Source organism: Fringilla coelebs (genome assembly GCF_963513975.1).
Source record: "Fringilla coelebs genome assembly, chromosome: 9".
Lineage (NCBI taxonomy): Eukaryota > Metazoa > Chordata > Aves > Passeriformes > Fringillidae > Fringilla > Fringilla coelebs.
The window spans coordinates 28,513,154-28,527,309 of NC_140067.1; the positions used below are offsets into that span (position 1 = coordinate 28,513,154).

The 14,156-nt window shown below is 49.2% G+C and overlaps 1 protein-coding gene across 1 annotated transcript in view; it reads right to left on the reverse strand.

Moving 5' to 3' along the window:
• Nucleotides 1-3,397: 3,397 nt before the first annotated feature.
• The window catches only part of PRRX1 (paired related homeobox 1), a 37,822-nt gene continuing 27,063 nt past the window's right edge, over nt 3,398-14,156 (reverse strand). Inside the window, exons 2-4 of the mRNA XM_084211539.1 lie at nt 9,983-10,158; nt 8,934-9,115; nt 3,398-4,386 (exon numbers count right to left, since the gene is read on the reverse strand). Coding sequence (XP_084067665.1) covers nt 4,248-4,386; nt 8,934-9,115; nt 9,983-10,158 — 497 coding nt within the window. The 3' untranslated portion in view covers nt 3,398-4,247. The remainder of the gene's footprint in view (nt 4,387-8,933; nt 9,116-9,982; nt 10,159-14,156) is intronic.

Sequence of the window (14,156 nt, forward strand, 5' to 3'; positions counted from 1 at the left end):
CCTGCTCCCCTGGGAGCTCACAGGAGGGGCAGGAAGGGGAGGGTGAACCCCAAAGCCCCCGTGGGCAAACCTGCAGTCATGGGGACACCTGGCTGTCACCGAGGGCGAGCAGGAGATGTGGCTTTGTTCTGAAGCAGGAGCTGAGCCTGGAGCACAGTGCATGTCCAGGAGACACCTGCAGGGCGAGTGGAGGCTGCCACAGCCTGCCTGGGGATCCTGCTGGAAAATCCAGCCCAAAGGGAGAGCTGGAGCCGGCAGGTGAGGAGCCAGAGCATGGCAGTGCCAGGCCAGGAGATGGACACCGGCCCAGATGTGGCTGAGAGGAGCTGCCTGCAGGTCTGGATGGGCACCCAGGCTTGTTTCAAACCCCTCCAGTCTCTAAATCAACTTGGAAGCCATGCTATTTACAAGCCTGCTTCTTTTGGCAAAAATAATAGGCAAGAGGGTGATATTATTATTATTATTATTATTATTATTATTATTATTATTATTATTATTATTATTATTATTATTATTATTATTATTATTATTATTTCAGCTTCAGAGGAGGGAATAATCAGCTTTCCAAGGAATGCAAGCTTGGCTGAGTGCTGAGGGCCTTGCAGAGACACCCATCTCCCCTTAATCCCATGGGTCTCTCTGGGGACTGCCCTGCTGAAATTCAACTGCCCAGGGAGGCTCAGGAGCCAGATCAGCAGGGAAACAGGATGCCAAGCCAGACACAGCTTGTCTCAAATACGAATTTATCATTTACTGACCAAGAAGGGAAGCTGCAGAAGCCCCCCAGCATCTCTCCCCAGCCAGCTGCAGCTCCCAACAGAGACCCCAGCTCCCAACAGAGACCCCAGGACAGCAACACATGACACAGATGTGGCAGCTCATAGAAAGGATTGAGGAGTCTCTTCCCCCTTTTATTGAGAAGGATCATTTCTATTCTAGTGCAAACACTGTACATTTTACATCACAAAGCAAGAGATAATTTACAGGATAGCTCCCATCTGGAAATCCCATGCCATGTCAATCATCCATCCCTGCCATGCACAAAATTCCCACTTTGAGGGAACCAGGCACCTCTTTCTCTGCTGAGAGAGGGGGAGCCTCAGAAAACAGTGCTCTCACAGAGTAGGCAAGAGGAAAATGCTTTAAGACACATTTTCTCCTCTGAATGGTACCCAGACAATGATAACTGTGGTAACCATGGCAACTTCCCAGAGCTACAACTGGAAATCTGCTGAAACCCTGGAGAACTCCACTCTTTGAGGAAAAGGCCCTTGATTTGCACATATATTTACATGGTTTAATAAAATACAGATTAAACACTGACAGTTCGAAAATTTCCCTTTGGCTTGATCGACGAGGAGTCGCTGTCTTTTGGCTGAGGTCATCAGCAATTAACAGACACCAGAAGCTGTCTGTCCATCCAGCTGGACTCTGGGTGGTAAATCCATGTAAACAAAGCAATATTGGGGATGTAAAGGTCTTATCTGCACTGACAACAGCTCAGTCAGCTGTGGTGGCACCCCTGACCAAGCAGCCTGACCCAAGGCATGACCCAGCTCAAAGTGGAGGTGCAGAAGCTCCCACAGCCTCCCTGCAGGAGCAGCCCCATGCCAGACAATCCAGAGAAAATGAAGAGGCTGAACAAGGGCATTTGTGAGCCCCTTGATGTGACCATCCCAGCGTGGGGATGGAGATCTCAGTCCATGGCTGGGTCACGGAGCAGCAGGAGCTTCACGCTCCCTTGACACCCTCAGAAAGGGGTGACCCTGCACAGACAACAACAAAAGCTGCTCAGGGTGGTTCCTCTACTGCAGACAAGCTGAGCAAAGCCTGGGGGAAAGGCACAGGCCAGAGGGATGCTGAAGGGAAGAGCTGAAACTGCAGGGTGAGCTCTCAGGGGAATCCCCCCAGGCTGCTGGCACTGCTGGAGGAGGGCAGCAAGGCAAGGGGAGGGGAGAGCACCAGCTCAAGGTACTCAACACCCAGCTCAGCCTTTGAGTGATGATACTCAGAGAAACTGGGTCCTTCTGTGTGCTTGTGGAGGCACAGGAAGCAGGAGGGAGTTTCTAAGTGCAGCCTGAGATTTCCAACATGATCACTTGGCTCTAGGAGCTGGACCTGCCCTGTGCAGGATAGAAATATTCTGGTTTACACAGGTGAGGTTCTCCAGCCTCTCCAGGTGGCCAAAAAAAGGGATCAAACAGAACATGATGGGTTTCTTAAAGCACAGTACGTGCCCTGCCCTCCCTTTCCCTGGTTCTGCCTGTGATTTTCAGCTTTTTGTCCTGATCAAAATAAGTTTTTTTTTTTCCTCAAAAATACCCACAAGGGAGGGGAAAAAAGAAAACTCCAGCAGCAATGCATACAATCACAGGCACAACTCACTCCAGTTTGGATCTGGGGCTTTTTTTCCTTGTGCTAGCTCAAATATTTTGGCTGGATTTCCATTCATCGTTTGCAAGTTTAATTTTCACCTCCACTTTTAAAGAGATTTATTCCTCATTTCCTGCAAGAAGCTGTTTTAGACTATCAGAGCCCACTGTCAGACATCTACATATGCCCAGAGTGTCTGCAGCAAACACCAGGCTGGAGATCCAAGCCACTCTACCAGAAGTATTTCTCATGGCTGAGCTTCATTCTCCTTCCCTGATGGTCCAGCCTGGACCATGGAGAAGCTCTGCTGCCTCCAGTTCCATGGCATGGTCCATCCCAGTTTGGACACAAGTGCTATTTGGCACAAATATTTTGTCACAAGTGCTATTTGTCACAAACCAGCCCCTTCCTCCCCCAAACATGAGAGGCCAGCAATGAGAAAGATCCTGATTTCCTCAGGATGTTTTGTGTGGGAGAAATGCCTTTTGGGCTGCATCTCCTCCATTCTTCGTGGAGATAATTAATGAGGTGTTAATTAGGTTTCCAGAGCCCAGAGGGAGGAGAGCAGGTAGGAGCAATGGTTAAGGTATGGAACAAGCCTTACTGAGCAGTGTTAGGGGATCTTTGGTGGGATGCTCCCTGCTGAGACATCTCTTGTGCCCAGAGGGATTTCCCTGGGGATATCCCAAAAGCCACATGAACCAGCCTGGCTGCACAGGGCTCCCTTGTTGTGTTCTGTGCAGCTGCCCACGGGGAAAATCTGCAAAAAAGGAGTGTGGCTCCCTCCAGCACCACTTCTCTGGGCTTCCTCACGAGCTGCCTTTCCCAGAGCTGCCCAAGGCTGCAGGGAAGAGCTCTGCCAAGGCTGAGAGAGCCTGTGGCTGGAATTTCAATGCACAGCTCCACCTGGATGCAGCACCAACATCCTGAACGTTTTCAACGGGTTTTATTTTGTTTAATTAAAAACACCAACCAAGCTTGCATGTATTATCTTATATATATAAATATATACAGTATATATAAAACAAATGCATCTGGACAATGCCTTTCCCTGTGGCACAAAGTGTAAGGCATAGAAAGGAGTGTCCTGACAGTCCTGATCTTGGCACTACAGAGAGATCCCCCTGCTCACACACCCATGTTGGCTTTGCTCTCTTCTTTGGCTTTTTGAGGCAGCAGGGCAGGGAATACTCAACCAAACAATGGAGCTCTGCAGAGCCCAGGGAGGTTTTTCCAGGCAACTCAGACAGCAGGAATCCATCCTGCTGCACTAAATGGGCTTCTGGCAGACTGAGAGGAACGTGCTGCCTCTGTGGCACCAGGGGCTGGAGGGATGAGGGTTGGGTGGATATCATGGAAATTGGTGACCAAACAAATTCTTCTTCTAGGGTGAGCTGGGGCAGCGGGGAGATGAGCAAGCTTTGTGTCTCAGCGTGCTGCTGGTGCTGGGACTGGTCTGTGGGCTGAGACTGGCAGAGGTTCCTTTTTGCAGTCCCTCACAAAAATGGAAACCAGCAAGGGGGGGACTGTCCTTTACTGAAGAAGCTCGCAGTATATTGAGCAGAAGCAATAAACCCGACGATAACAAGAAAATAAAAAATGGTGGCATCATCCCAAAAGGAAGGAGGAACCTGATCACTCACAGGTTCTGTTTGCTCCCCGTGTTCAGTTCTGGGTGAGGGTTGGCTTTTTTTTCTTCTTTTTTTTTTTTTTTTTCTTTCTTTTTTTTCTCTTTTATTTTCATGGTGGTTTTTTTTTGTTGTTGTTGTTGTTCTCTTTTTCTGTTTTTTTGTTTTCTTTCAGCACAGACAAGTTGCAAAGCAGGACGGGTGCTCTTGTGTTTTCTCCTTCTGCAAGGCAGCTGCCCCCAGCTGTTAATTGACTGTGGGCACCTGATTCCTCTGTAAACTATATTCCTTTGCCTTCAGTCTCAGGTTGGCAATACTGTTGGCCATGTTCATGCCCTGTGCTGGGCTGGTGTTGGTACACGTGGCAGAGTAGGTGGCCATGGCACTGAGGGATGGAAAGAGAAACATCACGTCAGACGTGGCCTCCAAACCACAGCAGAGCCTAAATCCTGGTTTTTTTCCATACCTGTGGGATGTGATCCTGGAGTGGTGTCAGCAGGGAATTACCACTCCCCTTTATTTAGCAAATCTTTCCGCTGCTCTTCACTTACCCAGCACCAAAGCTGGTTGAAGTCAACGGGAAAAATTTCCACTTCCTATTTTCTAACCCAAAAAAGGTCTGCAATGAGGTCAGCCTGCCAGTTAGAGCATTGTCCTTAAAAGCATTCCCACTGGAAGCAGTGTCTTTTTGATGAGACCAATTGCTGGTTTTACAGCCTGTGAAATCACGTCACTTCTGAAACACATGTTACATTAAAGAAACACTCTGGGAAAAACCCCTTTCAACAATTGTGATGTTTTCTTGTTTCAGCCTTTTGGAATGAAAATTTCCACATTTTTTCCCCCCCTCAAAACTTCAGCTGATTATAAAGAACGTGTCCTAAAGGCTGAAGGAAGAAACCCAAAACACAAACCACTCTTTCTCCCTTCAAACTGCGACTTTATTCATGAAAAACATCACTTCTGACAGCAGAGGCTGAACAAAGATCTCCAACTCCTTTCTTATCCCACCAAAAAATCTGCAAAGCTGCTTTCCAGACCACTAGAGAACTTGTTTAATCCATGTGTCCCATGGGTTTCTGTGAAAAGCAGCTCCCTCTGCCAACTCCCCAAAACCCAGCAAAGCATTTGACCTGCTGCACTTCCTCCACATGGCTCCACAGATCACAACCAGCTGAGGAGCACCACACCAAGTGGAGGTGCCCACTGGGCACAGAGGGCTCAGGAGGAACCCCCAAATGCTCTGCTGGAGGCCAGCTCAGCTCTGGTGCTGACCTTTCCCATCTGCCTGCCTGGGTGGCTCCCAGCTGAGGCTCTGGGAATTGCTCTGCTCCATCCACACACCAAGATGGGCTGGGGGTTTTTTGCCTTTGTGTCTTTTCCTTTTTTTTTTTTAAGAAAAATTTTTTATGATCTCCACAACTGGAAATGCAACAGCAAATCTCCCTGCAGGGATAGGGGCACCTGCTGCACAGACCCAGGCTGGAGCTGTGCCTGCTCCTGGTATTCCTGACCTCCCAGAAGGTCAGACAGTATTTCTGGAGTATTCCAGGAGTATTTCTGGCCTCCTGGGAGGTAATCTGCCAGGGGTTTATCTGCCACGCAGTGCTGTGTGAATCCTCAGTCTGCAGGAGATCCAGAGCAGGGAATATCTGCTCCACAAGGTCTAAAGGTGGTGGCAACTTAATCCCCCATGCCCGTCTGCTTCCACATCTCTCCCATGTTTTTGAGCTGGAAGAAATTTGGAGACCTTCAAGGGTACTCTAAACTAGATAAAATTGGAGTTTTCAGTCAGGGCTGTTAACTGTCCCCATCCAAAACCAGGGTGCTGGCCAAGTCTGGGCTGAAACTGCAGGGAGCTCCCCAGAGGTGTGGGGAAGGTGGTTTCACTTACTGATGCCAAGTGAAATCCCTGCTAAACCAAAAATCTCTAGAAGTACTTCCTTTCATCAAATTATTCCAGCAGCAGCAGTGCACAAGAAGGCTGTGTCCAAACCCCACAACAGCTTGAGGCTCTAGCTCCAGAGACTCTCCAGGGTCTAACAAGGGTTGAAGTCACCCTGCTGCCCCCTCCCTCCACCCCATTCAGGCAGAGAAAAATTTCCTTCCTCCACTCAGCTGTCTGCTTTCATGAAACATAGAGGGGCATCATGTTTCTGAGGCCTAAAATCCTCCTTTCAAATAAGGTTTCCAGTGGCCTGTGGAGCCAAAGGTTGCTGGAGTGGGAAGTGTGGGCTGCCAGTCTTGTTTTCTTAGGAACCTAGGCTAAAAAATGCCTAAGTAAAACATTTCTCAACTTCAAAAAAAAAAAAAAAAAAAAAGAAGAATAGTATCTAGTTGGCTGTCTGTGTGACAGAGATCTGCAAATAGCTTTGGCTGACCTGTGTGGCTGAGTGTATTTGGAGAATAAACACAGGACTGAAAACTTCCCAGATCTGAGAGGGAGAGCAGCCCTGGCCACGCTGCTCTGGGCCCTCCCCAGGGGTGGCTGTTAATCAGGGGCTGCTACAACACTGCTGGCAAGGTGGGCAGGGGGCCATGCAAACACTCCACATGGCTGCAGGGTTTCACCATCTGAATATCTGAATGACCTTACTGCAAAGCTTTGATGAGGCTGAGACCCTTTCAGACAAATGTGACTGCCAGGAGATGATGGGAAGGATCAGAAAGCCTGGGGAGCACGGAGCTCTCCCTCTCTGAGGGTCCTGTGCACCCCACAGTGTGGAGAGCAGTTGCTCTGCTCCTCTGCCATGCAGGGCAGCAGGAGGGTGCCACTGCAGCCTGCTTTGAGGTGTGAGCTGCAAATGCCTCTGCTGAAACATCTTGCCTGCAGACAAGACAAGGGGAAGGTGTGTCTCTGCAGCCTGCAGCTGAGGGGCTGCAAACCATCCCTAAGGCTGGAACCATCCCTAAGGCTGGAAACCACCCCTAAGGCTGTCCCTTCTCCCCTGCTCTCATTAGCACATCCCAGGTGCTCCAAGTGACCCCACAGTTGGTGCCCTTGGGAGTTCCCTTTGCAGGCTGTTCTCCTAGCAGTGATTATGAAGCCCCCTGTGTAAACATCATCTCAAGGAAGGATGATCTCTTTTTGAAAGTGTGAGGGGGGGAAATAAGCCATGAGCATTGAGTAGGGATCTGGTACTGTGACCAGTGCAGTCCCACTGGGCTGGGGAAGGAGCTCACTTCCCCTCCCTGATCTCACCTCCCCAGAATGCTGCAGCAGGGAACACTGCACAGGGAGAAAGCCTTAATCCAGAAAAGAGGGATTTTGACAGAGAGCAGTCATCAGAAAAAATCCAAGGGATAATGGCCATTTCTCAGATGAAGCTGGTGGCCACCAAAAGCATCCCTTTCCATCTCTGGAGTGGCTGGGTGTATGACTTGTTCTTCTGGACATACAGGGTGGGTGAGGAGGACCCCACAGACCTGAAGCAACAAGCAGGAGGACCAGACCATGTGTTTGCAGCTCTTGCTGTGCAAACAATGCTTGGAGCAGAAAGAGGGTCCAGGTGACCCAGCAAGGGAGGTCCTGAGCACGGTGTGGCTCCGGGAAGGCAGTGGGAAGCTGGCAGTGACCAGGCCAGATGAACAGGAAGAAATCCAGCCAAAGGCTTCATGGTCCTGACCAACAATGAAGCCACTGTGCTAAAAAACATCATCCAGCCTCATTTTTAACTGCCTGTGAGCCAGCTGGCTCCCCACAAACCAACACATCCTGTGGAGCTTACGTCCACACCCAGCTCCTGCAGAGCCAGCAATGGCACAGAGAGGACAGGGAGCACTGGGATGTGCACAGACATCCCAGATCCTCTGAGACTGGGCTTGCCACATCCATGCTCCCTTCCTGCCATCCCCTGAGCAGCGCTGAGCACAGGAGGTGGACGCTGAGCACCGGTCTGTCACCTGGCCCTTCGTGCAGGGAGGCCACAGTGCAGCGTTCACACGCACACTTGTGCTCAGGCAATAAGAGAATCTGCTCACCAGCGCGGTGCTGAGCACTGCTGCACAGGGATGGAGTGAGCTCCCAGCCCCTGCTGGCATCCCAGCAGCGGCACAGCCACAGAACTCCCTCTTCTGGCCACTGTGTGCTGGCTGAGCCTCCCCAGGTGCTCTGAGCCCCCCTCCCCTGGATCTGTGTCCCATGGAAAGGTTTCCTCCTTGCTATACACCAGATGCACTGAGGAAAACCTTCTGTTTCCATGCATTTCTACCTGAGCCTCTCTAGAAATTCCCTGAATGGCAGAGAGGAACCCCCAGAAGCTGCCAGAAAGACACAACAACACTGAGCCAGGACCACACTGCAAAACTGGCAAGGAAATGGTGTCACATTAATATTTTCTGAAAAATCCCTTCACCCAGGATTTCTCTCCTGGGAAACTGAGAAGCCTCAGAGAAAAAGGAAAACAATATTAGCTGATTTGCTTCTCCTGTGTTTTGCTCCTTTAGAATGTGTTTGGAGATTGTTTACCCACAGGTGATTGATTGATTGGTTTCTGCTGTGAATCATTTTGACTTATTGGCCAATTGGTGCCAAACTGTGTTGGGACTCTGAAGAGAGTCAAGAGTTTTCATTATTATCTTTAAGCCTTTTGTAAGTATCCATTCTGTATTCTTTAGTATAGCATAGTTTAGTATTCTTTAATATAATATAGTATCATAAAATAATAAATTAGCCTTCTGAGAACATGAAGCCAGATCCATCATTCCTCCCTACAGCTGGGGGCAACCCAAATACAACAAGACGGGGTGGGAACAGGTGAGGAGAACCAGTGGGATGGTCAGACTGCTGCGTCCTCCAGCCGTGCAGACATCAGAGCTGTCTGAGGGCTGCTTTTGGGGTGGTGCAGTGGGGTCACTCAGACAGTCAGACAGACAGACAGTCAGACAGACAGTCAGACAGACAGTCACCCCCTCCCTCCCTCCCTGGCTCACCTGTAGGGCGAGGCGGTGCCCCAGGACAGGTAGTCGGTGGCTCTGGGGGCGGGCCGGGGGACGATGGGCTGCTCCACGGCCGCCACGTCCCCGGAGTAGGATTTGAGCAGGGAGGCGTTCTTGCTGGCCAGCATGGCGCGCTCGTTCCGGCGGAACTTGGCTCTCCGGTTCTGGAACCACACCTGCAGGGGGACAGCACGGGGCCACCGACCATCACATCTGCTCTGCCACTGCCCACATCCCCACGGGATCCCAAAGGACGGGATAGCCCTGCTGCCTGCTCTGATCAAGCCCTCACGTGAGGGGCTGCCTGAGGGACACGGGCGTGTCCCGTGCAGATGGCTGTCACATTCATATTTTCTGGAAAAATCCTCTTTGCCCAGGATTTCTCTCCTGGGAAGCTGAGAAGCCTCAGAGAAAAAGGAAAACAATAATTATCTGATTTGCTTCTCCTGTGTTTTGCTGCTTTGGAATGGGGCTGGAGATTGTTTATCCAACAGGTGGTTGTTTCATTGGTTTCATGTGAATTGTTTTGACTCATTGGCCAATTATGGTCAAGCTGTGTTGGGGCTCTGGAAAGAGTCACGAGACTTTTTTAGTATCTTTTAGCCTTCCTTTCTGTAATCTTTAGTATAGTTTTGGTACAGAATTCTTTAATATAATATAGTATCATGAAATAATAAATTAGCCTTCTGACAACACGGAGTCAGATTCATCATTCCTCCCTTCGTCTGGGAACCCCCCAAATACAAAAGATGGCAGCAAGGCCTGGCAGTGCTGTCCAACACACCGTGTTCCATGGTCTGCTTTCACCTGCAGAAGGGGCAGGCCTGCAGGCCAAGAGCTCAAGGTAACATCAGCAGCCTGAGCATCCAACACCTTGGCCATATGGACACATCTGAGTGTGCAGGTGGGGAATGGGGGGGCAGGTCAGGCCTGGCAATCTCCCTCAAGGATCTTGGTGACCACACAGACCCCAAGGATTTCTGCTGCCTCGCTGGAGTGGCCTGATGCTCCCCCAGGTGAGGTGTGCCTGGGTGTGGGGTTACCTGAACTCTGGCTTCAGTGAGGTTGACTCTGCGTGCGAGGTCTTCCCGTACGAAGGCATCGGGGTAGTGAGTCCTCTCAAAGACCCTCTCTAGTGCCTGCAGCTGGCTGCTGTTGAAGGTAGTCCTGTTCCTCCTCTGCTTTCTTTTCTTCTTCTCTTCTGAGTTCAGCTGATCATCTAGGAGAGACAATTGGGGATGTGAAAAGTGAGAAAGCCACGAGCCCACAGCCACGGGGTGATCGACCTCAATGGTTTCAGGAGGGAAAGGGTTTAGGAAGGGGCTTGCACGGTTTGAACCCCACACGTCAACCACGCTGGGTTAGTCCCCAGTGAAGAGGAGGTGGAAAGGGCACCCATCTCAAGGATTCCTTTTTCAATTCTACTGTGTAAGACTTGTGCCAGATCTCTTAAGCTACCCCAGGTCTCGGCTTCCTTATCTCTAAAAAGCAGCAAAAAAAGCCCAAAATGCATCTCCCCATTCCTCACAATCCCAGAAAACTCTTCTGATGGCAAAGAATCACAAAGCCCTGTTCTCTCTGCTTCAATTTCCAAGGACTGCTCTGACTGGGATGTAACACAGCTCTCTGGGGTAAGAGCACACTCTTGGATGCTGCTAGTGAGGAGCAGCTGTGCCCTCTGCAGCATCCTCCTAGCCTTGCTGAGCCCAGCAAGGTGTTGAACAACCACCCATAAGAGCATGTATTGTTTTGTACCTGGTACAAAACATTTACTCAGAAATTAATCAACACATCTGGATCACGCCAGCATGTGCGAGGTGCCACCAAAAAATCCATGTTAGCCTGGGGGGACCTGAGCCAATATTCATGTCAGCATTAAAGTGTACTGATCCCTGAATCCATAAAAATGCACAAGCTAGGGAATCATATTCTAAGTTCATCTCTGCACACCTTGGCTCAGGTGAGTGTCACCACTGAGAGTGCCAGGGCTTGACTTGCTCTGTACAGAAGGAGAACACCCCCTCAATAGTCACTGCTTTTGCCATGTACAAATATGACAGCTCCCCTTATCCCTCTCTTCTCCAGGGGGTATGTGAGGCACAGGGAGAGGCTGACAAGGAAATTAAAGTCTGCAGTTGTTGTCCTCACCACCTGTTTGTGTTGCTTTTCACAGCCCATCTGGTACCAGTTACTGCACCTGAACACCTCTGGAGCAAGACCCATCCCTTTGAGAACAAAGGGACATTCCTCTTAAATTAAAGCATGGCTTTCAAATTCCTTCAGGTTTACAGTGCTTCCATCCCTAATCCTCCTCCAACAGCCTGATGATGCCCAGAAGGCTCCTTTCCAGCCTGGGGATTCCTGGGTGCAAAAACACACCCTTGGTTTTCCCTATCTGAGAGGAAGTGTTTGGGGACAGGTTTTTAACAGGAATGCTGAGTTGTAAAGCAGAGCTGGGAAGAGACTGGCAGAGGCAGGAAGGGGCAAGAAAAACAAAGGTATGAGTGAATTGAAGCAGGGCTATATGTGAATCTATCAGCTCAGGTGGTGGGAAGAAAAGCAGTGGGGCAGAGGGATGGGATGGGATGGGATGGGATGGGATGGGATGGGATGGGATGGGATGGGATGGGATGGGATGGGATGGGATGGGAGTGCTGCTTGGGCAGAACGCCCTGCACACGTTTCTCCCTGCTGTGGTGTTAAACGCCGTCACAGGCTCCATCCCCTAGAAAGGAGAAAAACCCTGCGTGTCCCTCTCTTGACTCATCACCAAACCCTTCTCAAAAGGGGTCAGCTATTTCCCCCTGGCTCTGCTGTGCTGCTGTGCACCACACAACACAGCAAACGGAGCCTCAGGGCACAAACGTCCCTCCAAATGCCACAAACACCGCAAGGCCAGCCGCCGGAGAAGCCAAAGACAACACGGCCTCCTTTGGAGTTCCCCACTTCATGCTATTTTCTAATCTAAACCCTGCCTATGCAGAGCATATGAACAAATCAATAAAAGCCTTTGGGACCCCTTCAGAATCTCATCCAGGCCTCTGAAGCATCACTTCTGCCCAGAAGACAACACCCGGCTGCAAGGAACACGAGTCTGGCCCTGCGTGACAGCTACACATGAGGAAGGGTGAGCACATCCCTCTGGGGAGCGAGAAGAAGGGCCAAAGTCTGTAAAACACTGGAGAACACTGAAGAACACTGAAGAATTCCCCTTGCCAAGCACGTTAGCACAATTTGCCTGGTTTCCTCCTGGCTCGAGCGAGACGCCGGTGATTCACGGCTCACCTCGTAATTACCGCGCCCAAAAATAGCTGGGCTGAGGGACAGAAAGTGTCCGTGCTGGGTGACTCATGGCTGGGTCACTGCTGGCTAAAGCACCCCCAGCCTGGGCTGCCACAGAGCAGGGATGACAGTCACCCCCTTCTTTCCAGGACAGAGCTGGACAGAGGTGACAGCAAAGCACGACCTGCAGCAGGGAGCTCTGGAATTTTGGGATCTCCCATCGCTGCGCCTCTGGAACAGCACGAGATGCAAATGTCTACAGGAGTGATGTGGGTAGCAGGGGAAAAAAATATAATAACAGGATATTAATGCAGAGCAGCACGGGGTTGGTCAGTCCTTTTGTCTTGCCATGTGCTGCTAAACAGAGACTGCACACACCTAAACCCATCCTGCCTGCAAATGTCTCTGCTGTTATTTCTTTATCAGGAAACAACCCTGAACACTGGAAAATGGTATTCCTGAAAAATGGTATTCCTGAAAAATGGTATTCCTGAAAAATGGTATTCCTAAACGGTGCTGACAGCACGAGTGACTGGGGTCAGCAGAAACGGAGAGGGGAGGGAAACAGCTCCAAAGCTTTTTAGGTAGGTCAGAAGTCTTTTGTCAAGGCTCTTTTAATCAGAAAAGTTTTATTACATGCAGCGTTCTCAAAAGCTGAGCAGCTTGCAAATGTGCCTTGCAGAGAGATGGAAACGTGTGTTCTCCTCCCAGGAACCCAGTGCTGGAAAATCTGGGAATTTCATTGCCAAATCCCAACCTTCCATGCTGGGACTACATTTCCTGTTTCTCCATTTGCCTTTTCCTGTGCTATTTCCACATTCCCCCACAACATGCAGGTCCTGGTGTCATACACAAGTGCACCAAAGCATTTTCAAGTGCTCCTAAATGATTCAGCAGGAAACATCCTATTCTTTTTTCCTCTTGCAGTGAGGCAGATCCACACTTGCAGACACTCCAATCTATTCTCACTGCACAGTGTCTGTCCCAGTGCCTGTAACTATCACTGGGGCACCACCAGGCAGCTCCTCCTGGGATGCCACCTTGAAAATAAAATAAAAGCAAAAACCAAAAAACCAAAAACAAACAAACAAACCCCCCAAATTAAATTAAATTAAATTAAATTAAAAAATAAACCAAATCAGAGTTGAAAACTAAATGCCTGCGTAGGAGTTTTAAGATGGTATTTTTTCATCAATACTTACAACCACAACATATTTTAGATTTCTAGTTTGCAGGAATGCTTGTGCACACTTGCATTCATTCCAGGTCAGAACAAAAACTAATTTCCAGATGGGATTTACATTGTGTGGGCAGTTTGGAAAAGTTTTGACCAATTCTATTAAGTGCAGAACCAGCTATTATAGTTCATTAATTGGATCAGAATTGAAAGTAAACCATTGGATTTAATTAAGGGAGGGACAGAGACTTAACCACAGTATCATGTATGGTAAGGCAAAGACTTGTCACAGAAGTGATAGAAATTGTAAACTGAGAAAGGATTCCAGGAAGAAAATAAAGAATCACACTCTAATCACAGCCTTCAAAATAAGAAGCTAACGTTTGTACACAGATTTAAGAACAAGTAAGACAAATTATTTCACAGTGGAAAAAAAAAACCAACTATAAATTAAAAAGGCAACAACCCAAAACTCTTAAAATATAAAAAAATATTGCAAGCAAGTGAAAGTTTTATTCAGATTGGTGGAGAAAGAAATGAAAAGGGAGAACAGAAGGGAAAGGAACAGGGCTTTTTATTGGGTTTAAACTTAAATTTCATGAAGCTTGAATAGAAATATTTCTGGGTGTTCCCCCAGCTCTGGGCAGGCTCCTCTCCCCAACACCAGCCATCCAGTTTTTAGCCCATCACACACTCCCAGTCCAGTGTTACTCACGCTCTGCTTTGCTTTCGATTCGTGACATCCCTCCAAAACACTG